General features: G+C 38.9%; 1 protein-coding gene across 5 annotated transcripts; it reads right to left on the reverse strand.

The window, feature by feature from the left end:
* Nucleotides 1-150: 150 nt before the first annotated feature.
* On the reverse strand, nt 151-27525 carry STAM2 (signal transducing adaptor molecule 2). 5 transcript variants are annotated; one of them, XM_055811539.1, is made up of 14 exons: nt 27382-27525; nt 18479-18563; nt 15478-15553; nt 15162-15257; nt 12208-12354; nt 10474-10543; nt 9542-9728; nt 8603-8697; nt 7778-7860; nt 7521-7608; nt 6656-6710; nt 5829-5982; nt 4147-4316; nt 151-3917 (listed from the first exon to the last, which is right to left on the reverse strand). In XM_055811539.1, exons 1-14 carry the CDS (start codon nt 27419-27421, stop codon nt 3686-3688), a joined length of 1578 nt encoding a protein of 525 aa, XP_055667514.1. In that variant the 5' UTR covers nt 27422-27525; the 3' UTR covers nt 151-3685. The 5 variants fall into 5 exon arrangements, with proteins under 5 accessions (XP_055667514.1, XP_005242402.1, XP_055667515.1 ...); XM_005242345.4 differs by lacking the exon at nt 27382-27525 and adding an exon at nt 25932-27164; XM_055811540.1 differs by lacking the exon at nt 15162-15257.

Genomic DNA, 27525 nt, shown 5'->3' on the forward strand with positions numbered 1-27525 from the left:
TAGCCCAGGACCAGGGAGCAAGGCTGAGAGGGACAGGGAAGGGGAACAGGGAGGGCTGCAGCAGCGACATTTGCCCAACTCATGTAGCTTTTGCCTTGTAGTTGTGGCAAGGACATAAATACATAGCAAACAGCAGACCGTTCACCCGTGTGTGTTAAACATTGGTTTATTCTCACAAGGCAATGCACACATATCGCAGACAGGAGGCCAAATGGATAGTCCAATAGAACAGACCCCCTATTTTTAATACTGCAAACTCTTTAAGATCATTTTCTGTAAGAACTGTGATACATCCATTAACCAGTCACCTTCAACCCCAAACCAAAAAGAAGCAGAACCTTGATCTGAATTCGAAGCTCAGGCGTGCTGCTCGCTGGGAGCCGGACTGCTCGCTAGCCGACCAGAAGACGTTATGGTGAAGGGAGCAGAACTGTGAAGGCTCAGCCGTGCTCAGACCCTGCCCCAGCAGCGTTTCCTTCCCTTCATTTTCCATTTTCACCAATTCAAAACAGTTTGAGTCAGCTTCATACAAAATTTAATGTAAGAGCCATAAATTCTAACAAGTCATTCATTCAACAGATACATCACAGTGTTCAATGTAAGCAAGAGTAGTGCCTATTATTCCTTAGAAAAGATGCATAGATAAAAATAAGGAAAAAAATACCTTCCTATCAGAAAATAATTCATGTAAGAGATTGCAGCTGCAGCCACATCCTGCTCAGCTCTCCTCTCTAAAGGACAGCCTTCAGAAGAATTACTGTTCCACAAGTCCATGAACATCTACAAACAAAACCTGAAGTAAAACGAACACAGAATATTATTTTTAAGGTTTACTTATTACAGAAACAATGTCATTTTCTTACATTTGCAATTTCTTTATCAAATTAAACAGACAATGTGTTTGTCACATCAAGGCTGGATGAAAGACCACAATTTCTCAAAACATGTCTCTGCATGGTGATATTAGACAAATTCAATTCTTGCTTTCAGCTGACTATAACTTAGACATAATAGGTTGCCAACTCATACCAGATGAAAAATTATCTAGTACTGATATTTTCAACGCCCATGAAACAAATGTATTACAATATAATTCTCATTATAAAGTTGCACAAATTTCTATGTTAACCATTAAGAGTTTATATGAAAAAGCAGTTCTCTACCGTTGATTCCTGATATAAAACAGTAGGTAGAAACCTAATGTAGAAATCTGAAGTTAGATAAATCCTTTGGCAGCATGTTCAGTTACAATCAGGCCTTAAAAATAAATATGATAATGTATAGAAGTATGATGAGAAAAACCAGATCCTATTAACACCAAAACCCTCTCAGTACACTATTTTAATAATAATTAATTTATTTTACACTATCTACAAGTTGCATATCACAGAATTAGGAATATAAGAGATGACAATGACAAATCCTGCTTTTATAAAATTTCAGGCTTAAACAGTATGCATATATGTAGCTGCATAGAAAAATCTCAGACAAATGAGTATGTACATTATTTATATTTAATAATTAACCGAATATAATCAAATCACATCTGTTTAGCTATCTCAATTTAAGATACTCAATATTTCTGCTGGACCAAAGTTTTGAATCCCATAAAAATACCTACCTCAGCCGCAATTTCCTAGCAAACATGGAGAATCTACATAAATGATATAAGCAAGGTTTAGTTTGACTACACACCAACTTGGAACAAAGTAAACTCTTACAAAAAAATCTCCAAACAATAAGAATTTTGAACAGCAGCATTGAAATTAATTCTTTTCCTTAAAGAACACAAGGAACAAGTTATCAAAGTACTTCAGTATTGCAACACGTGTTATTTACGCTAAGCTACTTCAAAGGGAAGCATAAGGACAAATTAAAGTCATGTCAAAAGGAAAGACAAAAGCTTCCTTCCAATTGCACAAATTTAAATTAAAAAATGCTTTAAAGAGCAGGTACTGTACACCTCATTGCATAAGCATAAGGCTGCAAATGAGTAAGGTCATGACACTAAATAATTAAATAAAATGGAAAAGAAATGGAGGTGGCGCTGAGTGAAGAGTGTTTTTTATTCCTCAACAACAGTCTACAGTCTGATAGCTCCAATTTGGTAGAAAATTTATACACCAAACATACTTATTCAGACATCTGGGAGTTTCATGCATTTAATCAAGATGTTTTTATCAGCAATTTGCTTCCATTATTTTCCCAATCTAAAGATTATTACTCATCATAAAATTGTTAAAGTAGGTATAAATATGATTATGCTAAAGTGAGTAGGTAAAAGGAGGGAAATGATGCGATTTTTTCCAGAGGTTGAAACAACAAAAGAAAGAAATCCCACATTCCTGAAAGGTAATTCAGCTCATCTGCTCCACTTGTACAAACCCCACCCATTAAAAAAGTGCATCAGGGAAGAAATTCTTCAATTTCTTTTCTTGGCCACCAAATGCTACACTTCCACAGTTCCAAGGCAATTCCTTTTCTGAAGACACATCTGCCATTTTCAGTACACAACCACTCCTTGTATTAAATGAGGAGCACAATCCCACTCACAAAGCTCATGTATTCTGCCTATAGTAGTGCATTAAATACACCTTTTCCAAATGGCTTAAGAGTTTCTCTGACTGCAATCGGCATTTATTTAGGCATGGTGGCAGAGAAAGGAAATCCAAGAGAGGGAAGAACTCCTTGGTCCCATAAAGATGGTTCCTGTTCCACTCGGCTCCCCCTTGGAAAGGGAACAAGGCAGATTCTCACAGTCTTAAGAAGCTTCAAACATTCTTGAGCCCCCTTCCTTTACCACAAGGAACTGCAATACTCCTTCACTTCTAAATACATCCAAAAAGGAAAAGATAAGAGATTCTGTACAAGTTTCTGGCTCAGCACCTTGTATCCACAGAGTGCCCACACAGTCAGCTGGGAGCACCCCTTGCCTGCTCTTGGAAGGAGACGTGTGCTTGCAGTACCACCTCTGCCAAAAGACTCAAGCGAGTTCTAGCAAAACCCCACCTGTTTCCTTCAAGAGAAACACAACAGAAGTTCTCCGCAGTTACCGCAAAACTAGCAGGCAGCACTGTAAAAAAATCTGATTTCTCCTATTTCTGTAGGTACATGGTCCTCGCTGTCACAAATATCAAATAGTTTTCTCTTCCAGCTCTCATCTGCTGAACTCATGCAGTTGTTACAATCACGCAGCGCGCATCCTATTGTAAAGCTCACTACAGCAGCGCAGAGGGAAAGTGGTCTAAATCTGCAGAGATTCTTTAAAGCCACTTGGATAGGAAGATTATAGCAAGATACCAGAGGAGGCAATGCATAATGAGAGCAACACATTAACAATGATTAGGCATCCTCAAGTTTTCCTCAAGAAACACATTTCAAATAAAATTATTCTGGACAGTCTCTTAACTTAAGATTCACAAGTGGCGTCTCTTGAAAGCACCGAAATAAGGGCTCAAAGTAATCTGAAACTATTTTAAACCATCAGCTAATCTAGTTCAAGTTATCTTTATGCAAATGCTTAACAATCAGATCTGATGCATATTTTTACTCTGCATCACCCTAATGCGGTAAGTTGGGTTATTTAAAAGGAAAACGTATTTTGATATCCATGACAGGTATTCATAAAAATCATTAGGTCAGGCAACATTTATTCATTAAGTCAGAAATACGAGCTGGTTTGTTTTTAAAGGAGAGGCTGTTGATGGTAATTTGTTTGTTGCTGTAGAACGGAATGAGCAGGAACTGCCACAGGATAACCTGGTCCTTGAGGCAAACTCGATGTGTTATTCTGGTAAGCTGACATATCCACTGACATTCCCATCTGCTGCTGGGTGTAAGCAGCTGTGCTGGCAGCTGACTGAAGGCCAGGGTTCTGGTTCACGTATGTCTGGTTTAACACAGAATCTGGTCCTGGGCTGTAACAAAACAAAAACAAATCTAATTCTGACAAGTTCCTATCTATTTATCTGATAAGTAGGCTTGCAAAGAAGAATATTGCTTAGTCCAAAAGCAATCTGTATATTTTCAAAACAATCAGTGTTACATGCCATCATAAATATCCCAAGAACACACAACCAACCTCTAGACAAAGTAGTAAAATTAGCACCAGGAAGAAGGTGATTTAACAGTTTGCTGAGGCAATACCTTAAATAGGCAGCTTGAGCTGGCTGAGTTGCTCCAGAAGAATTTATACTTTGAGGCAGAGACCTCAACGGCCCCATCTGATCAGGTCCTAGGCTATAACCTGGGGAAATGGTGACTTGGTGAACACCCTGGATCATGTAGTTTCCACTAGGTGCCTGTACAGGGTATGACTGTAAATAAAACAAAATTTAAAAAGAATGTAATTTTATACCTTTTATTTTCAATTAAGTAGCAGCAAACGTGGCACAGAATACCACTACAATAAACAAGTATGTTAGGGTTCAAAGGCTGAAGGGACATCAACTAATTTTTCATAATATGTTTTAAATAGGCATCCTTTATTTCACAAATAAAGAACCTTCTTCACAAATGCACTGCTAACGAGATCAGTGCTTAATATTCAAAAGAAGAACCTTTTGTACCACGTACAAGACCTCAGCCCTTCCCAGAAACCTTATTTCTTTCTCTCCCATTTGCCTCTTCTTTGTAAATGTTCAATCCTTACATATTTTGACGCACAGAGTTGAGTAAGGACATGGGCGCCACATGAGATTTGTTATTTCACACATTTTGGAAATTGAAACATAAGACTATTCTAAGATTATAACACAAAAGGAAAGCAAAAACTTGAGTTTCTTGTTAATTCTGGTTTACAGTAATGCAAGTCTTTACTCAAAATTCAGGTAGAACAGGTGTTATAACACTCAGCCTACAGAAGCCTATGCTGCTCATTGGTTTTGGACTTCGGGTAGTATATGGACACTGAGGAACAGACAGGTTTGTACCAAGTAACTATGCTAAGCTCAGCAAGGTTACCATTATCTTGTATTTTTCACCACCAGAAGCATGCATCTTGGAAGAAATAGTAAACTTCACTTGCCTTTTGGCTTAAATTACTTTTTAACCTCCAAATATAATAAATTTTCCATCCTTGCCAGGAGTTAAGGACACAGAATTACTTTTAACTGACATATATTCAGATCTAGCAGTTGCTATGGCAACTATTCTTTTCCCACTGAACAATTAACATTAAAGTAAAATTCACTTAAAGTAAAAACACCCATTCTGTGCTTTCTCCAAAAAGAATCTTTCTCTCTTTTCCTCCATTTTTGTTTTCTTAAAACACCAATATGGTACATTAGAGATACTGTAAAACAGTTTTGAGCAACTATACCCCCTAAGACAACGTGTTCATTTCTTAAGGGGGGAGGAAGAACTAAAATCAGACTAGAGTTTCTATGTTTAGAAAAAGTACACTGCACTCATGATTAATGCACTAATATTAAAGCTCACTCACATCCTTGTTATAAGAAGGTAACATTTTACTTTTAGACTGAGGACATGACTCACAGCAAGAATATCCACCAAGCTGCTGAACCACACATTTCTAACTGTAGAAAATTAATTAGGAGAGGAATCTTTTAGTATTTTCAATACAGTATCTTTCTGCTAAGTGGAGCAAAATGAACAAGTGTACCTTATTGTACAAGCAGGTAACTGCAAATTGAAGTACCCTGTTCCAGTGCATAAATGATATTTTATTCTAAAGGCTATAAGAAGTCACCAGGCAATATCAGATTGTTCGTAGGCTAGCAAGAAAGCATACACTTCATTTTTGCTGTCATCTTTTTAAGTAGAAATCTATATTAGGAAAGTCCCTATTTCCAGAAAGGGATACTGACCTGCACTGAAACACCAGAAGATGTAGGTGGATATTGTGCAGGATGGTGGAGTTTTGAGTAGGCCGAATACATCGGTGCTTCATTCATCAATTTGTTATAAAGCTCCAGAGCTTCTAGAACTTTCACATTCAATTCAGATAATTCTGAATGTTTTCTGTTTCAAAACAAATATACGCAAACACTAAGTTTCTCTAACATCTAATGTTAACATAGTAAAAAAAGAAGAGTGGTTCATTAAACAGTGTTGACTATGCAAGGGAAAAAAATTATAAAGGTAGATGATCAATTTCTTGCACATCTACATTGTAAAATTGCCATTCTGTTCCTTACGCCATTCTCTTACAGCAATGGGACTGGAAGGAGAGTCCAAATGGTGAACAACTGTTCTTCCCCAGCTGCAATAACGCAAGCAACTCCACAGGTGTTTGTTACCTTTTCTTTTCAACCTCAGATATCCCTAGGAGTCTGAGGGGGAAGAGGTTAAGACAGCATTGAATAGTATTTTCTGTCATGGAGGACAGTCAGCAGCAGCCTGAGAGCACCAAGCTCTAGACAGATTGCAAAAGGCTACACTTAAAACATGCTACTACAAAAGGCATCCAGCAACTTATGCAGTGAATTTTGGAGAGCAGCAATCAAACCTTATTACACACACTGGGACCTCAGCCCTAAGCGTTATCAGAACAGAGTTGTCAAAATTTCTTTCTTGCACGATTTTCTAGCTTGGGAGATAAAAGTGAAAAAAAAAACAAAACCAAAAAAACCAGAACTGCACGATTTAAATTAAATCAAAGTAAACAATGCAGAAGCTACATGTTACGGCTCACCTATCTATCTCTTCTAGTTTTTCATCTATCATTGGACCCATCTGTTGACAAATATCTGTGAAGACAAAAGTGTCAAGGTAGTTAGTCTCTTGCCCAATTAAAAGTTTAAACAGTCAAAAAATACTTTATCCAAGTACACTAAAACAGCACACAAAATTGGAGAGTGCACCTAGTTATCACGTGTGTCCCATTCCTCCAGCCCAAATAGACAGAAAAAATACTTCGGTTATTCTGCCTTGTCATCCTCTCTGCTTTTTCCCCTCTACCCTCTCAAACGAACGACTACTGCTAAAACACGGAAAATTCTGCGTTCTTGCTTGTGCTGTGCAAGATCTAAGACTTTCATCTCCTACTGGAATATCCAATCTAAACTGCCTATGAATCTGTCTAGATCTGCTGTACTGTAGAACTTTGCTTTCACTTTCTCCATTCTAGGAACATCGCTTTTTTAATGTACACTCAATTGTTATTACACACCTTGAACTAACTGGCCTTTAATCAAACTCAACTAACTTCCTCCTAGTCAGCAGTACTTTGGAGAAATTTTGACATAAAATTAATTGCTTATTTCAAGCAGAGTTTTGATAGGTGGATGGATCCTGCAAAGATCAGGGATTTTACACTAACTGGTAGTTATGCAAATTATTCTGCTAAACACGGGAGTTGGCTTGGCAACTATTAGAAAATTTAGTTATACATATAGCCCCATGCTCTCACTGTGAAGTAAGCTATTATACAACACACTATTAGTACAGACCACAGGTTCTCTAAGCTTAAAATAAATGCAAATTAATTACCAGCTTAATCCACAAAATGTATTTGTCAGAAGAAATAAAACAACTAGCTAACTTAGTGCTCAAAGTACCTTCTGAGTCTAGAAGATCTGGAGAATCAAGTTTTAAATCTGTCGGATCTATACTCTGAAGTACCTGCAGTGTTTTATCCATCTTATCCTGAAAGGTAAAGATTAAGAACAGTTATCTCTGAAGCACGGCAGAGACTGTTTCTATTTTCAAATTTAAAAAGTTAATATAAAAAGGATCATCTGCTAACATTCAGTAACAAAAGAATGTTTCAACCAATGTATTCAGCAATTATTTTATATTGAAAGTGACTGCATACCTCATCTATATAAACTGGTTCAGGTTCTGCTTTCTTAATTTCTTCTGTAGCATCCTCAGGAACAGAATTTTTATCCACAGTTGCTGAAAGAACAAACATTAGTTTCTTTTCTGTAGCTGTGTTACTATGCTACCTTAAAATACACATTTTCTCCTTGCTTTCCATCAGTTCTTTAAATGAGAGAGAAATTTGAATAAGTAGTTTAAGCAGTGATGCACCTAGCTGCTGCAGAAGGGAAAACGGGTTTGCCTAGAAAATGTTCTGACAAGCTGCTTCCTTTGGGCTGTTAGCCTGATTATGAACCTAGGCCGAGCAAGGGAAAGACTCCTGAGTCATATTAGCATCTAGAACCACCTCCAACACATGTGTGGTTACTTTCAGTCAAGTCGTAAGTGTTAAGACTTATTTTGGTATCATGAGCATGAATAAAGCTAACGATGTGATTCTTACAAACCACTGACACAGGTATGAATGTTACTCCATACTAGGTCTGACGTCTGAAAAGAGACTTTGACTTTTTAAATGGCAAGCGACTGCATTCATATGTAGTATGTTACTGACAAAGAATTATGGTAAATTGAATGGAATTTCTCGAACAGGAAAAGGTAACAACTTAAGAGGAGAATCAGAAGACAGAAATTGCTAAATTGAGTTACAGCAGTGGTATACGCTTGCTTGCTCGCTCGCTTGAAACAAGGGCAGGATGTCTCTGAATTCTTTCCCTGGGCTGATTTCAGAAAATTATTTTGCTGATGGACTAATTAGTAGTTCCATCGTAAGCCCACCTTTCTAAAATTATCTGTCAGCGTTTAGTAGCTCACTTACCTGACTCGGTTTCCACATTTAAGTCAGAAGTCACAAAATTAGATGGAAACAGTCCTACGCCTCTATGATTTTCACCTTTCCACCAATTGGTGTCACTGGGGAAACAAAGATGTATTACAAAACTCTGAATATCAACGTTTAGTGCCAGTGACATATTTTGGGCTTTTGACAGAAAACCTGTGAGAGCCACTACACTGCTTCCCTGTGTATCCAGTAACAAAGGCAATGGAGAACATTTGTAGAGATTACCAGCAAAGCCAAAGACAGGAGCTGGGGCAGAGGGGTGGGGAGGAGGGATTGAAGGAAGTAAAATCATTCAGTAGCAATCACTCAAAAATTAACACAACTCTTCAATTCTTTTGACTGATTAGATGACAGCCCGTTATAGCTTTTTCTAAAAGTTTAGAAGTAGTACACAAGTGGGGATTAACATTAGAGATAACTGAGCTGTCAAACTCTATTAAATGAGAACAGCATTAGCAGGGAAGAAGTACTGCTTCTCGGATATCATTGAGGCAACGGTGATAACAAAAAATATTTTAAGTATTTTTTCTTCAGTTTTATTCTTAGCAAACATGATGCTTGATAGCCAGAGATTTAACAGTTTCTCAAAGCAGCCAGAATTTAGCACTGTGATGTGTACACACATTCTTATGGCACATGTTATAACCAGCTAACGCTTATCTTAAAAACTACAAAGTGGACCTACACGACAGCATGAAATACCCAATGTAATAGAGCAAGGTTCTCCCTGCATCAAAAATGACTTGAGGTCAAAAACTTGGGAGTATGGAAAGAATGGCAGAAAATAAAGGGATTTGAGGGAGGCCAGAGTGACAATATACATTTATGTGGGGAAAAAGCATCACAGGAAAAATTTGATATCCTAAGAAAACACAGTAGTGGAATAAAGACACCTTCATCTTGAGTATATTATACCTGTCATCCAATACAAAAATAATTTCTCCACTTTTAAAGGTGAGCTCATTGTCCTCGACAGCTTCAAAGTCATACAGAGCTCGCACCTTCCTCGAGTTCTGATTGTTTTGCTGAATTTCTGCAGATGGGTACAAGGATTTAGTTTCCAATTGTTGCTGCTTCTGCTCTTGCAAAGACAATTCGATAGCTACAATTAGGGGAGGGGAAAAAAAAAAGTTTGTATATTTTATCCCTGTATACAAAGGCAGTTTGCTTTCCTAATAAAAAAAGAAAAATATTGCTATATTATAAACATGGTCTGTATCTGCTTCTCTAATATTTTAAGTTTAAGATCTTTGCTCCAAACTACTAGCCACATTTCGTGTTTCAACAGCTTTACTCTGCGCAGCAACAAGATTAAAAAGACAAGACATAATCATGCACAAGTTATGAATCATTTAAAAAAACCTCTGCTTTTCATGGTACAGCCCACTAGAAGCGGTGCACACACTACTAATGTCAGTAGCATCATTAGCACGATCAGAAATACTCATAAATTCTTCACTATGATATCTGAACAACAGTAACTATATCCAAGAAAGAGGTGAGAGAAAACAAACATCTATATGTTCTGATTTTAAAAAAAACCCAAAAACATCAAGATATAGGCTAAAATAAAGCATGTGGCTGCAGAAGGGAGAAGACCAAACTCACTGGAGAGAAAGCAGTCACAAAACAAAGCTAATGGCTATGTGATGGGGAAGAATGTATTTTACCCCAAATCCTCATCCATGAGGAAAACACCTGGAATGATACAGTATACTAATTCCCAACCTGCTGTGCCCTTACTTTCAATTTGATGCAGCAGAAGAGAGTACAACTTCCTATTTCTGTGCATTTTAACAAAACTTCCAGGACACAAGTCTAACCCAAGCCTGTGACTAGCCATTTACCTTTAGCTATATCTTCATCTTCTTTGTTTTTACTTAATGATGAACCATTCTTAGCAGCATTTGTGGAAGCCTGCAAAAGTATTAACAGCAGATCTTTTTCAGGTTAAAAATGAAAAAGCAAGCTCTATAATTATATACTTAAAAAAAAATTAGTGTTAAGTTGTTCCCGGTTAGCTGCCTTATTGTAGCATTTCATTACTGAATCAAGATGACCTTCTAGAAGAAAAAATAAGCACTCTTCAGAATCTCAGGCATATTTTATTTTGTTCTCAGTAAGAAACAAAGTAAAATAAATAATCAGACCTATATTTAAATAACTGATCTCCTTTAAACAATTATTTTAGCCTCATTTATTGAAGTGAGGCTACTCATTTAAATGACTACCCTTTCCACCTTTGTCCTCCACCCCTCCCTTTCAAAGGGAAGAAAAGCTCTTCGGAGTCCTACATCTGCTGCAAAGATCCAAGCTATTAGGCAGCAGCTGGACTTAATGAAGAGGGAGATCTCTCTCCATATCAGAGCAAAAAGCCACCCTATCTCTCTGCTGGTGGGACAATGGGAAAGAAGAGCAAATGTACATCAAGTTGGGAGCTGCTGGCTTAAATAATACAAGTCTCCTCACAGCATAGTAAAATCAAGAGTTTTCATTTTGACAGGGAAGTCTTCCCGCACATAGCGGGAATGAAGTTTCAGACAGTAGCCATGTCTAGAACTTATCAATGGTCCTAGAAAACAATCCTACAAGTGCACCAAATACTAACAGATCTCAGCTTTGCTTGATGTAAAAACATCAAGATATCATTTCATATGTATTTGTACGAAAGGAAGCATAACTGGTTGCCAGTACTCTAGATCTTCCATGTTTCTTCCATATGTTTTAACACATGTCCTACATTTAGAAGTGAAAACATCTTTGTGGAGGAAGGAAAGACTGTAAAAGTAAAAAACCTCTCTGTGTTTAATACAGAGAAAAGTAAACTTCATTTAAGGAATACGTAATAGAAGCTGTAGTTCTCATTTTCAGGACTGATCTTCACTTGACTTGTAATTAACATGAAAATATTTAGAAGCATCAATAATGAAGTGTAGAAAAAAAACCCAACCACCTGTCATCATATCTGCCAGCTATAAGATTAAGCATAATATGCTACCTGAAGTAAAATACAAAGGGTGAGGGTTAGGGGCTGGAGCACCCCACCTACTGCAGAGCAGGAACAATTCCTGATGTGGGCAGGTAGCGGCATGAACAAGAAATGGAGGCTTGGAAAAGGAAAGCATGGTACAGATCTCCTTCACAAATGTCTCCATTCCAGATATTACCCTGTTTTGTGAGGCTCTTTGAAGAAAAATGAAGGTTATGCGCTCCAAGTCAGCAATCAGAACCATGAAACACCATGTACAAAGTGTGGGCGTAGAATTGCTTTGAGTTAAGGTGGTGACTGCTCAATGAAGCTTTAAAAATTATTGGAAGTAAAGAAAGGATCTAAAATGAAACAACTCATAAGGGCATCATGAAACAGCCTTTAGTCTGTTATATTTTTCTTAGGAAGCCAAGGACACAAAAAACCAAAATGAACAAAGGTGAACCTCAGCATAAAGAGGCAACCAAACCCAAAAAAGGATCCTACTCTCCTCTGATCGAAAGCACAAAAGATTTCGTCTGAACACTTTTCCTTTGTTCGCCGCCAGGACCAGTGAACCTAACAGTACCATGTATTCCAAATCCGCTTTTACCTGCGATCCTGCTGCAGGAAAAGTTACACCTTCTTCTTTTAAAGCTTTAATAGTTGCAGATATTAAGCTACACTGTGGGTCTTTCTGAAATTCTTCCGACCACTCCACCATTAGAGTTTTTAGCTTTTCACATACTTTCGGATGAGCCTAGAAGACAAAATTGCATGGAAAGAGATGCTCGTACCTCAAAACGAACAGGAATTGTTCCCTCTCAGTAAAATTCTGTTACCAAAACCATTTTACTATAAACACCCTTAATAATTATTAAATGTCCTGATTAAAAAAAAAAGGAAAACAGAGCCTAGATCATATGGTCTTTTATACACTGATTCCGCTACTACAGATAACACACTTAGCTTCTGGAGCATCATCCTTTTGTTGGAAAGCTGGCATAGCAGATTTCAACACCATTATCCCAAAGCAGCAACCGACTGCAGGTAGTTCTGATTTCCCTGATTCTAGCAAACAACCAGTTATTCTAAATCTGGGCTCTTTCAACACATACAGCAATCCTCTGAGGCAAATTCTCTTGCACAGCTAAAGCTTAGATCTTGCAGGCAGTTCACCTGCTGTTATTTTAGTGGAGTCAATAGTGGGTGATTAAGGAATGGTTAAGGAAAAAGACTGACAAACTTTCTGACTTTTCAAATGTTAGCCATGTTTCCACCTCAGTAGTTTTGGAGAAATTCAGGTTATTTGCCATGCTTATCTCAACCCTTCTGCACCTCTGTTAGTTACCCTCCATTTTACTTCAACTTTCTCTTCACTACTTCTAATTTGTATTGTTACTTGCCACCCAACCACATTAAGTTGGTTTAATATGAGATACCATCTTTCCCTACGAGACAACATACCTTCCCTATCTTTTATGACTTCTGCTGTCCTCTCCTCAGATGCCAGAAACCCATTTCTTCCTGTTGACTTCTCAGGTGACAGGATCTCACAAAAACCTGATCTTCGAACCATCTCTGTATGTATGTATATAGGTATGTCTCCTTGTTTCAGATTCTCTCACAAAAAGGTACACCTTACGTACAGTGCCACCCAGCTCATGGAACAGTTTACACACTCAGCTCCTGAATTAGGAACTGAGGTGCAGGGACACAGATTGGTAAATGAAGATATCTGCTTGGAATGAGGGCAAACCAAGATCAAGTTCACGCTCTGCCTGCAGCTCCTCTGGCTCCCACAGTTTTCTCCAGCCTCTCACATGAAAGAGACTCTACAGCTCCCCTTCCTCCATCCTCATCCACAGAATGTACAGCTACTCTAAATCTACACAGGATCACCGATTTCATTCAGCACTGCAAATTTTAGGTGCTAACAACTCCACCCAAAGTGATAATCCACCTCCAGAAAAGCAGGTCAGAATCAAGTATTATTCTACTGTATGGCTAAAGAATACCCTTCAGAGTATCCCTCCGAAACGTTAGACATCAGCTGCTGTTAATCCTGTGATTATGTAGACTTACGAAATTCACTGGAGCAAAAAGAGCCACTATTCAGAAAAGCAGCCAATGTATGTGAAGGTCATGTCAACGTTACGAGGATAAAACACGGATCGAGGCACCTCAGGCTCCATCCACTTTCTGATTTTGTTGACAGTTCATGAGAAGGACTACAGTTTGAACCCAGAGCACCCAAACTAACCAACCTGGGGATACTTGCTGGTGAAAAATGATTCTGGGGTTGCTGGACTCACCTACATCTGTTTCACTTGGCTTGTCTGGATAAGAGTCTGGGACTGCACAAATGCAAGGGCAAGATTTCTCATTTGAGTGTAGTTCAGATCACACTGTAAGCCTGTGCCTTGCACGTAAACATATGATGAACAGAAAGAACGCTGACAAGTTTGGGCTCAACCATGCATTTAATTGAAAGGAGAGATGTAGCTGGATGGGCTCAGTATCAGCACAAAGACATTTGTTACACTTGTCTGAACTAATTTTCTTTTGGAGAAAAGGGAGAAAGTACAATTTTATCTGCCCTCTTAAGATTATTCCTCCAAGTGGGCCAGGGACATGAGTAAAACGTAAGTATTTCCCAACAACAAAATAAATTATACTCCAGTAGACCATTCTTCAGTGGGATTAAAGGTTTCCTTTTACATCCACAAGTGCTGTCAGACCATGAAGGTCAATGTTCTGTTTCAGAATGGACCGTGGCTAATGAGAACAAAGGGGAGGACTTTAAGACCTATTTTTCCACACAAAGCAAGAAACAGAAGAGCTGTGAACTCATTTTGCTTCCCAGCAATTTTATTAGTTTCCTTAATTGCTTTGCTCAACCTCTGATGATTCCCGGCCTCCCATATATTTGACAACTAACTTCTTTCCAACCCATTAGCCATTTTTATCTTCAACTGGTACAGTAATTAAGGGAAATCTCTTTCTGCTTATTCAATTCATTACATCCAGATTTAGATCCCATCAGCTGCTTGACCCTAACCATTCAGGTCTTCCTTTCTTGCTTACTTCCTCATTCAACGTTCTGAGAATCCCCAGAAACTAAGAAAGTTGTGTCAAGACTTTCCCCTTTTCCTTGTAAAAATGTAATTTAACTTTCTCACAGTTTTCCCTTTGTACTTCAGCCTATGAATTTCACTCGAGCCAAATAAAAAAATATCTTCAAGAAAAGCTGCCTTCACCATTATCGAATTAATTTAGCTTAAGAAGAGTCACAGATTTTAATTAAAACTGCTTATGTCATTTTGTAAAAACCTGAAGTAGGTATTATCAGCCTGTCACTTCTTTAATACTTTATTTTCTCACAGTAAAAATTGCAGTACACAAATTTCAGTGATAAGACAAACAGCTGGCAGTATGTGCAACTGCACAAAGACTAGAAAATGCCTATTAACTAGAACATTAGTTTTGCCAATTCTTTCCTATGCTGAGACACAGCAAAGTTACCAAAATAATCCTCCCCCGGTACTTAAGGTTATAAAACATTACCTTATTTATTATACCTCGAGCTTCACTAGCAAAATCACGAGAACATACTTCTAAGTGAAATATTTTTCCACAGTTTGATACACAGGCTCCTAAAAGCTGACAACAGAAATACAATTGTGAACATTTATGACAACAATGAAAATAATCCAAAATAAAAGCATACATAAAAGAGTTAAATTTAATCTGCTGTGCAGCATGCACACCCTGACTGACTTCTACTGAAGATACATAAAAGTATTACTAGATCAGTACACATTTAATAGCTGCATTACATAAAAAATACAAAGTTTTTCCAAAATAATGATAGTCTACTCACTGTAAGTGCTTGCAAAGCCACATGGGGAACTTTATGATTTACTCTCTTCATGATGGCTTTAAGGCAATCCTTTGCTCTGAAAATGGAACAAGGAAACTATTAGTGATAACTGTGACTGACATAATCTGTGGAATGAATGATACCAGATACTCAAGCTGGGTAAGCAAACAAAACTGGGTCTATTGACAAAAATGTAACCTAACATGAAGTCTTCCCAGAGCTAGCTGGAAGTATTGAACAACTTGTTTGTTCTTCTATGTGTACTGGACTGGCACAGACCCCATTTTTACACTGGAATTTTGTATTAATTTCCATAAAACTGCTGACAGGTCATAAAGGGAGCAATTGCCATTAAGTTGAGGAAATGGATTTGAAACAGACAATGAAAGAAACGTCTACATAAAAAGAAAGAATGAGGAGCAGTGATGATTAAATAAACGGTTATTTTACTGGCTACTGTGAAGGGTCTTTATAGATTTAATTTAAAAATCGTGCACACAGGTTGTCAGCTCTTGAATCCCATTTTCGAGACTCTCAGGACACAAAGATTTTTATAATTTGTTTCAGCAAAATCTGAGCAGCACAGAACAATTATTAGCATTCTAAATGTTAATCTATTAAGGCTTTTCATACATTAAATGAGCATTAATGGCATGCATGAGCTACACAGGCTGATGCATATAAGTCTTCATTAACACTATTAATCTGAACCCCCTAAAAACATGAAATCTCTATATAAAGACCTAATGTGAGATCTTTACAACTAATCTCACTTGCAGTACACCTCAGCTGCTATATTACCAAAGCACAGAAATGCCTCCGCAAGGCTGCATTTCTCCACGTCACCCAGGGAACTCAGCTCAAACCATCTGTGCTCTTCACCACTGAGGCTCTGGCTCCTTGGTTGCTTTACGCAGGCACAAGTGAAAGTCACTGATGAAAGCAGTGGAACAGTCACCTACTGTCCCTCCCTAGAGCAATGCAGTCCCCTTCCCTTCCTCACTGAGGCTTTAGCAGCCATGCAGTGCCCGGATCAAGGAACAATCTGACTGAGCATGTTAGTTTTTGGCCAGATCACTGCCAAGATCAGATTCACCAGGAATCCATCACACAAGGGGCTGGAGGAAATATCTGACAACCCTCTCAACACAAATTCTCTCTCCCGTTAATTTAAAGTTGTCACGGAATTGCAACCTTACGCAAAGCTTAAAAAAAAAAGCCTGTGCAGAAATGAAACCAAAACTTTCACTGTTAACACTAAAAAAGATGTTTCTGTCAAGGTTTTGGTTTGTTTCAAAAGATGTCTTTCCCAATGTGTTATGTGTACAGCAGTGAGAAATATTTTATGCCATTATATTAAGATAATAAACTGCACTTATATTCACATTTTGGTTTAGAGCACTAGTCTTGTTCTGAAACAATCTTTCTAACCATTCCCACCTGCTGCATATTTAGTTCACAGTGGAGTTTTATGCATGCACATTTCTTGCCTTTCGGATGAAACTAAGCCAGAAGCTCCTCTATGCATAGCAAAAGTGCTCCAATCTCTCAAGGAGCCATGAGAATAAGAGGAGTGACAGGATCCACAGACAAATTTGCACCTGGTGTGGATATTAAGTTTAAGAGAAGAGATTAGACCTGTTCTGAAGGTGGAAAAACAACCCCAAACACCCTGAACTGCAAACTGGATGGATGGTTTCAGTACCAACTGCTCTGGTTTACAACTCCAGCCTTACTGTACTGAGTTACTTGGTGATGTACACATAGCTAGAACATATGGGTTTAGTCCTAATAATGAGTATGTTTGGTCATAGTTCATGTACAAACAATCCAGCAAAGTCAACATATTGTTGCTAAGCTATATATTTATTTAAGGGTAGGCAACTATTTATTATTTTCAGAAAGATGGCTCTTGGTGAAAGGCAGGAGGGAAGAAAACTACATAAAACTGGAGTAAAATATGCTAGCGGTACTGGCATTTAGAATTCTGAATTTAGGATTTTATTGTAGATACAAAAATATATATTAAGATTTAATGATGTACTTCTTATATATATAGTTATATATTTTGCATGTCTAATCAGGGGAAAAAAACACTTAACTTTTTTTTACAGTTTCTCCTCCCCCAAACCAAGCAGATTTAAAACAGTTCCCTCTAAAAAAAGTCTTTTGTAACTAAAGAAAAAAATAGATTTTTAATAAAGGACTCAAAGGACATTCTACACTTTTTTTCCAAGACTAAAGAATTCCAGAATGAATGGATTTGCTGTTATTCCCTGTGAAAGGTAATTAATAAAAAAACCCAAAGCATGCACATACAGTGCAGTGTAGTAATCTTAAAAATTACATATAACCGATAGAAATTCTAAGATCACTGAAGAATTCAACCTATGCACTAATTCAGGTTTACTTTAAGATTTAGAACATGTTATCACTCAAAAAGATTACTTTAGAATTCAGCAAATACTTTCGGCCATTATGGGATCACTGAACTACCACTTATGTTTCAGTATTACTGCTTAGGCTAGACTGATTCAAACTGATCTACGGTTTGATCTCCATTTTTTTCCCCTTTTCTCCTCCATCAGTCCCATTGTTCCTAATGAATAAACACAGATAAATTCCTTATCGTAAATACCTAACTGTCCTAGCTAGGTAATTTTCTACAAAGAAACTAGTTCACTTTTTCCTACTGGCATAGTTGCTTCTCAAAATTTATGCAAGATCATTAAATATGAGTAACTTGGTCTACTGTGCAAAACTCCATAAAAATTGGAACGCACTCAGCATATACAAATTGTTCTACTAGAAACCCTGCTGGAACATTTCTTTCAGATTTTTACAGCCATCTACATGTATTTGTAGAGCTTGCAGAAGTGTCAGATTGGTAGCACTTTTTGCGTGGCTGACTACGATGAGCATTTTGAGACATGTTCTCTCGGAAACACTATTCTTCACATGAACATGAAATTACATGTTGTAATGCTGAGATACAGCTTACCCATTAGGAGTACTGGCAACCTTGTCACATATATCCATAATAAGACCCCAGTCCTCACTGGTGTTACATTCATTTGTAGCTTTTTCTATAAAGAAAAACAAAATTGATTAAGTGTAATACCCTATTAAGTTTAGAATGTAGTCCACAGACACCTTCTCAGCCATACTAAAAAAGGAGACTCCACATACAAAGTACCGACAGGCAGCGTCTTCTACAGGTCAGCACTAATTCTTGCCATCTTGGAAAGTGTTATGTACAGTTTTCAGCACTGGACTAACAGGTGTGATAAGTTTTTAGAAGTCCAAAAAATAGAAACAACTCTTGAAATGTAACACTGTAAATTATGAAAAAGAAACTGCTTCTATACAGTTTGTTTAGTTACTCCAAGTTGAAGTCATAGCCCTAGTTTAGAGTTTGCTTAAGGTCCGCTAAGGTTTGCATGCCATTAAATATTTCATGTGTTCCAAGGGAAACAAACAAACAAAAAGATATCTTTAGGACTAAAGGAAAGCCTCATTCAACACACAAAGTATTTTTTTTTCTGTGACATTTTCAAGAAAATCTAAATGCCATAGCAAGCGTTGAGAAAAATAAATGGCATGGAATGATTAATAACACACACAGAAGGAGGCAATACAAACCAGACTGTTCTATCAAAAGAACATATCCCTTATCAATATTTGCAGCATATCACTCTATATATTAACTGATAAGGTTTAATGTTATTTATTTGTGCTTTCCTTCGAAGCTTTTATTAGTCATGTTATTTTAATCACATGTAAATATCACAGTCCTATTAAAATAGCTTATAAACAGCAAACTAAATATTTCATTCATTGCATTTGCTGCTTTAGGATTTAACCTGCTAGTTTAATATTTTAAGTAAATTCAAAGATAAGAGCTTTTAGGTTTTTACGTTACATATTAAACCCATCAGAATGCACTTCATAATCACGGTGATACCATAATCAGTACTTCTACAGAATTTTATTTCAGTAAGAGAAGCCACTAAATCCCTTTGGGACGAGCATTTTAAAGACTATTTAGCAGATTAAAGCAGAACATAATGGTCACTCACTATTAATGTGATGGTGCTCTGTGATAGCAGCTGTTTCAAAATTACAAGGTTTGCTGACAGCAACAGTACTGCAGGATATACCCAATTTCATGTGTATAATTAAGCATCTTCCCTGATAACCAGTTTCACTACTTAGTTTTGCAGTCAAAAGTTTCAACAATACTCCGGCTGGCTCAGCAGAATGGCTTCCACAAAGAAAACACAAGCTTAGCAGTCAACAGTGACCGTAAATACCTTTTGTTACAGATGTAAAAGCAGACCAAGGAGGAGTAATGGAAACTTGCAATTTTGGCCACAGGTTATCTTTGCAAGCTAGACTAACTACTCAGAGGAAGCAAATATTGTGTATGTTCCTACAACACAAGCCTTCTTAAAAACTTACCCAGAAAGGACATAATCATTAAATTTTCTTTTAAGTGCATCAATATTTTTAGGACACTAACACAAAACTCATTGCTTGTTCTTGAAAACAAATTGGCATCTGCAATTTGAAACAGTTTAATGTTCAATTTATTTAAAAAAAAAATCAAACCAAAACAACCCCTATATGCACATTTCCCAGATACATGAACCCTAAGTACTCAACAGCCACATAAGAACAGCGTAACACAGTGTTTGGTGCACACGACTTCAGCCTGGTGTTTCCTATGAAGTTCTGCCAGCTAAACCTGCTTTTCAAAAAGCATTGCCGTGCACATCTCCATCCCCAGTGGTGTGAATCCTCTCATCAAAACTTGTCAGTCAAATTAATCCGTCTCATCAAATGACAGCAGCCATCAGTTATGCATACAAAGCCAGTCCTCCAATGACAAATAGCACTAATGCCTGTAAAACAGACCAGGCACAATATTTAATAGCATTGCCTGCTGTCACCCTGATCTGAAACCTGTCTCCCCCCCGAAATTCCTGGAATATTTTAGAGATGCCTTTTTCCATAAGTCCCCCTCTTCCACAAGCAGAGAGGAAGCCTCTAACAGTAAACAGTAAGAAATGGTGGTAGGTCAACAAAAAGGCATGGAAACCAAGAAAAAAAATCAAGGTTGTGTTTCACACCCAAGTCTTCAGAACCATAAAACGCCCCAAACAGCAATGACCAACGCTGCACTTGGGCTCTTCCAGCTCTCAGCAACACCCACTGACTGGGGGGGACACAAGCTCAGCTGGGATGCTGGAGTGCTTCGATACAGGTTGGCACAACTAGTGGGGCAAGCCTGAGAACAGGTACTGCCATACATGTCAGCTCTGTTTCTCGTTTCATACACTCCAGAACTGCAAACCAGTCCTCCAAACTTTCCTCTTCCCACACTCCCTTCTCTTTCCCTCCACTACTCTCCTTTTAAAATGGGAAACAAATCAAATCAGGTAATGTACATTTGGAGAAGCTATTGAAAAAAATGTAATTGCATCCACAAAATACACATAAAATGCATTGAGAAGGCACGCCTGCCTGATTTGCTAGTAAAAAGCACTCTCTTCTAAAATATCACAGCAAAGAAACAAACCGGAATAGATGCTCAAACATAAAAATATGTAGGCAATTTAAAATTACCTTGTTTACAAGCCAGTCAAATGCAAGCTCATGAACTGACCCTGCAGCGTAAACACTGCAAAACCAAGCACCTCGCTTTGTACCTGCTGTCATGCGAAGCCAAAAAAATGGCTCACCCACAAAGAGTGCCGGATAAGGAACAGGGTAAAACAAGTGCAGTGGTGCAGCTCTGTGGGCCTTCAGCTTCTTCAGCCCGTTGGGACCCATCAACACCTCTCCTCCCCTTAAGGTATTTGTTATGTAGACACCAGTGTCACTTCTGTCCTCTACAAAAGACTCAAAAACACTTGCCAGAGGATACACTGAAGTTTCCCTGAACCCTCAGAGGAAATCACAGTCAGCTCTGCCTGCCATGATAGATGTCCCATGCTAATCTGATCCACTCTTCCACTGTCAACAGGAAGGCTTGATGTTTACCAGGCTTCACCAAGAACTCCACACCTTCTACACCCTGAAGAGCAGCATAGCTACTATGTGACGCTTAGCACTGCTTACTCATGGCTCCTGTGCTTTCCACGCTCTCACCCAGCCAGCACGTTTGTACATGGAGGCCTGTCAAATGAAAACTCCCTCCTCTTGTACCCATGTGGCCCTCTGGGAGCAGATGTGATCCCGGTGAGAATATGAAGGCTGCCCTATGGCAAACTCCTACAACTTTTGAGGTTTCCTTCCCTGCCAGCATGACAAATTTAACAGCATCTGTTTTTTTGCTTAACATGAGCTCCAGCTGAAAAATAATCTTGAAGGATAACTACTTCACAGATGCTGAGACATGGACTTTGATCAGAAGAAACAGATGTAGGAGGGATGCATTCTCCAAGATCTTTTCAGTGCCAACAGAATATAAACTTGCAAAAAATGCTATGACTTATACTCTGTAGTCCTCCAATTAATGAACAAACACTAGACTTGAGCTTACTGTTACAGAAATCACGATAAAAGCAAAATTAGTTTCTTTTTATTGCTGCTTGGTATATTTTTAAAAACCCACAAAGAATTAAAAACACAATTAATCATTTTTAACTGGATCAGTTCCCTGATCCGACTTGCCATCCAGCTGTACAAAAAACTATGCCAACACAAGAAAGGAGAGATACCAGTAAAATGAGCAGCTGGGAAGGGGATGGGAACTGTTTGCTGGTATTACTGCCAAAAGAAGAAATGCTTGTCAAGCTACTGCCTTAAAACACTGTCACCACCTCTTCCAGAAGAGAAAGTAATGCTTTACCACTGCATGCTTAAGTCAAGTTTTTCAGGACCATCCCTCTACCACACAACATCAAAAAGGTGAGCGGAACATCACCCTTGCCAGCCTAACTGCACATTTCCCCTCTTTCAGAAGAAAGGGATGGGTAATACACAGAAATACGACCAAAAGACAAGGGGGGAGGGGGGGGGGGCTAATGCTATGCAACTGGGAAACACATGGCAATCCTCAAAAGCCTCCCTGTTTACATCTTTTCAAACGTCAAGTCTTCAGTTTCTAAAGATCCTGGCATAATGCCAAAGTGTCCCAGATCTGCATTCATAATGAAGTGTTGTAACACATGTTCACTCTTACAAGCCTGGAATCACCATGCAGAGCTTGCTGCCGCCATACCCTGCAGTGTTCACCCAGCACCTCTCTCTGGGCCTGCTGCATTTTCCACCATGCACAACCAGCACTGGATTCCCTCAGGTTTGCAAAAACAAAAGCAACACAGTTCACTTCTAATACAACACTAAGAATTCTGCAGACATGTTAGAATCTATACTCGCAATGGCAGAACACAAGGACAACTGCAAGGGCAAGAAGGGGAATCTTAAAATAATCTATATGAACATGAAAAGAAAGAAAAGGAACTGAGAGAACCTCACAGCCCCCTAAACTCTCCAAGAATACACCCCAAAAGTTCTGCAGAAATCTCTGCCAAAGTAACCAATGTGACACTTTGATTCCTACCAAAAGTGTATCATGCTGTTACACAAGTGCCTCACTGACTGCTTCTGCTGGAAACTTATATCCCGTTTAACTTACAGCATTAGCATTTGACACTGACACAGCGAAATCAGCAATCCTGACCTGACAACAGCTCTACCTCTATGCTGTCTAGCACACACGACCTTCAAACTTGTTATTTCAGCCCTGAACTCCCTTGAGCCAGGCTTGCCAATAATGCCAAATAACATGTCAGTTAAAAACCCTAGAAATACTAGAACTTTTTTTTCCCACTTGTGTCAATTTTGATGTTAGAGAAAACAAGCACTTAAGTGCTGATTTAGCACAAAGAACTTTTCAATTTGATATGGCATTTGCTAAAGACTGTCATCACTAAAATAAAAGATTTTCTAACGACTGCTCTGCTCACCGAAGCTATGTGAAATAAAATCTTGTCTGCACATAAATATTCCCACTCTTACACAAAGCCATTCTAAGTATGTAAAAACAAAGTTCATATATGAAAAGTGAAGAACTAAAAAAATTGAGGACTATTCCAGATTGTTGTTTCACAGAAGATAAAGCAGAACCATACGGATGAAACCCAGAAATTTAACGCCATGCACCTTTGTTTGCCTTGCCTTTGTATAACCCAATTAGAAAATTGTAGCTTTGATTTAATTAAGGATTATAGGCATGATGACACTGTAGTCATATGACTTGCATTTCCAGTAACACTGCATGGTCCACTTGGTCCTTGCTGAAAAGGCCACCCTACCTGTAATGATTCCATAATAATAATGATCCCCCACAAATAATAATAATACCATAATAATGATTTTCTAAAAAGCTCCTAATGGCAAACAGAAATTTTTACTGGCAAGGCACTATAACACTTAGCCTTAATAATGATATAATATTCTAACAAAATGGGACCAAAAATAGAATATTAAAGTAATTTTTGCACTGTAAATCCAGTTCACTGAAAAGGCTTTTCAGGATACAATTTTTGCTTAAAATGCGAGTCTGACATTAGGTTTCATTGATTCAATTGGCCAATAACCTGAAAATCAAACAATTCCATTTGTCAGACAACCTGCAAACTACAAGAAAACCACTGAAAAGACTAGGTAGGGTTTAACAGAGACTTGTACACCAGAGCCTAGAATGCACCAAAACTGAAGTTACCAATAGTCACATATTATAAAGCATCCCTCATAATATAATTAAAAACAACAAAAAAACCCCAAACAAACAAAAAGTAAGGCTCCAATATATTAAAAAAATAATAATCAGGGCAGGCCGGGGGAGCAGACCAGTAATGATCTCAAAACTGAGAAAGAAATGCCATAAAATTTCAGGCTCAGAATTTAGGAATTTCGATTGGTCAAATCAAGGCAAAGCCACAGATTGAGTACTGGAAAATGTGTCCCTACATTTCAAAAAAAGAAACACCCAAGCAACATCCAAAAAAACCCACCCCAATTAGCTTATCCTCAAATATTTGCAAGACTTTAGACCAAACACTGAAGACAAGAATTATTACAGAAATAATAATTTATTATTAATGAGAAATGAAGGGGAAACATGGTGACTCATAACAGAAAGCAGCTACTCTTCTGGGCAAGGACATCTTATTAAAGACTAATCTAGCATCAATGGTCTGTTCAGATTGCACAGAAACATTCCATAGGATGCCACATGTGACTTATTAGCTACAGTTCTTGGATCACTCTACAAGTAACATAAAATCTCCCCACCCTCATTACAGTGCTTTATTCCCTGAATGCCTCAAAAATCAGTTTTGCAATCAATATTGATACATTCTGGCTGGTACTGACAGCAAAGCCAAGGGTCCTACAGGGAAGCCAGCAGACAGTTGGAAGGTATCATTAGTAAATGCAGAAGCGAAAGCAACACGTGAGGGGAAATGTAAACCTTTGAGGACTGAATTAGGTAGAAAAAGGTAACAGTAGGACAAAACACAAATTCAGAGTCAATAAAAGATTCTCCTACAAACTAAGTGCTCAGCAGTTGTAAACAAGAGGAGAATGACGAGTACACCAAGTTTAGCACAAGAGGATACAGGCCACCAAGGTAAAGCAGCCACAAGAAGGCAAATACAACCCTAGAATAAAACACCCCAGGTAAACATTTCAGCAAAGCACACGGAAACATGAAGTGTTACCATACAAGCTATCAGCAATCTGCAATACGGTGCACAATTCTGGATGCCAGTCAAACTACACAGAAAAATACTTCCTACTGCCTTGATCATGTCAACAATCTTATGAAAGAAGGCTAACTAAACAAAAGATGAAAGGGAATAGGCTTGTTCTCGATTGAAGGAGCAACTACTTAAGAAATGAAGGTTGTTTAAGAGGAAGGATAACGCTGGGAAAACAGCAAGTGCACATGAACTAAACCATGAACAGATTTAGACAGGAAATTAAAAAGCTTCTAACACTAAAGAACTGAAGTTTTGGGGTATCTGCTCAATAAGAAAAACAGATGAAAGAAACCACATGCCTCTAAAACACCATTCCATAGGTTAATCTTGGGACACTGCAACTATATACAAAGCCACCAAAGCAGATGCCAAGGAATTCAACCTCCGCACAGCTCTGTAAAAAGGTAAACACAGGGGTTGAGAACTAAAAAAGCAAAACCAGCTGTGGCAAATCAAAAACGCGTTTACCTACATTTTCTAAACATGACCCAAGTAAAGACCAGTACTAGATGTACAGCTTGAAAGGCAAGCTGGATCAACCTCACTGCTTGCTGCTAACAAAAGCGGGGTCCTGTTCTTCCCATTAACTTTTTCAGGGGTGCCCTGCTTCCTCTTTTCACTATCATTTCACAACCTTTGTTGAGCTGATTCAAGTCATTGAACTTTCAAACTCAGCACCTTCATAGACGATCCAAATACTTTCTTCTGGCAAACCAGTTTTCTGCTAAAAAGAACCGAAACAGCTCAATGGTGAATCAAAGAAAACCCAGCTGGGTGGATGGGGCCATGGGAAGGGATCTCTCCTTTCCAGTAGCATGAGGCCATCAGCTGAGCTTGACTGGTTTCTTGGTATGTAACTTCCTTTTTCAAATGAAAAAGAAAACAAAATGTAAAAAAGTTAAATCCTGGCATGCATATTTAAAAACTATCACGTAAATACTGCAAGTTAAAATACAGACTATCCACACTTGGTAACCTGATATTCTGGGTGGTCTAATTTACAACAGAATAATAATTTTTTAAAAAGCTCCTAATGGCAAACACAAAGTTTTCCTGGCAAGGGACTGTAAGATTTAGCCTCAATAATTACAAAGTTCCTACTCCACTGCACTTGTTTAACTGTAGTAAGTACAGACAGTTACACTCAGTATATGTACAACGAAGTTTAAGAAACTACGAGCGAACAGACTGCCACTTTTGAAACACTACAGGACTAAAACATTTAGGTCTGCCCAAGAATCCTGCAGAGTTGTGACCGTTCCCTGTTCAAAAAAATCTTCACTTGTGCAAATACATTATTTAGAGCCATGTGGAAGCTAAGTCGGGCAAAACACACATAAAACTTCACAAGGTATTTGAAATAACTGGGCTATGCGCAGCTGGTCTGGCAAGTTTCTACTTTCATTTCAATCATAGGTCAACATTACAAACCCCTCAGTTGTGAGGGGAAAGGGAATGCTTTTATTACACAAACTTTGCAGCCACGTTAAGAAAACAGTACTAGTTATATTCAACGAAGAAGAGACGGTGTGGTAACAGAAGAGCTCACAACAGCCTCTTCCACCTGCTTACATCCCGGCTTTGACAAAAATCCCAAGAACGCTGAATTCTTCTCTTACCTAAAATTCCAGTGTAACAATGTAAATCTAAATCTGACTCTAGTATCTAGCTTAATTTAATTGCTTTTCCCAGTGCTTCGACTCAGGATAGTGTTTAAAAAAAACAGACCAACAAAAATACCCTGAAAAAGCAACACACTGAGCAAGTTTGGTGCTCGAGAAAGAATAAGCCAAAGCAGAAACACAAAACAACCGAGTCATCGCCTTCATGCCGTCGATGGCACCAACTCCCAAGGCGCCCCATGGCTTTATGATGGGAAGAAATGTCACCCCAGGCGCGACTCCGTGACCCCAGCTCAGGCGGGCCGGCCGCCCACCGAGCCGGCTGGGCACCGCGGCCCCCGCCCGGCCGCCGTGACCCCCTCTCCTCGGAGCCCAGCGCCCGCCGCGGGCAGGCGGAGGTGGGGAGAGGAGAGGGGGCAGGAGGAGGCCGCCGCCCCGCCGCCCCCGGCCCTGCCGGCCAGCCAGGCCCAGCCGCCGCCCCGCCGCCCCGCGCCCCGCTCGCTCACCCACGTCCTGCTCGAAGGGGTTGGGAGCGAAGAGCGGCATGTCGGCAGCCCGCCCGCCCGCTCAGCCGCCCGCTCAGCCGCCCGCCCTCAGCACTGACGCCCCGGCCAGCGGCCGCCCGACCCACCGCCGCCGCCCGACCGCCG

Source organism: Falco peregrinus, chromosome 8, assembly GCF_023634155.1.
Source record: "Falco peregrinus isolate bFalPer1 chromosome 8, bFalPer1.pri, whole genome shotgun sequence".
In the NCBI taxonomy this organism is placed as follows: domain Eukaryota; kingdom Metazoa; phylum Chordata; class Aves; order Falconiformes; family Falconidae; genus Falco; species Falco peregrinus.

Bases quoted from the DNA above. Each gene is read 5' to 3' on its own strand.
- STAM2 (XM_055811539.1), bottom strand. From the start codon at position 27,421: ATGCCGCTCTTCGCTCCCAACCCCTTCGAGCAGGACGTGG. The intron at 7,609-7,777 runs GTATGCAGTCAC...TTTACCTTTCAG, and splicing joins AACCAGTTTATATAGATGAG to GATAAGATGGATAAAACACT. The intron at 5,983-6,655 runs GTGAGCCGTAAC...GTTTTGAAACAG, and splicing joins AAACTAGAAGAGATAGATAG to AAAACATTCAGAATTATCTG.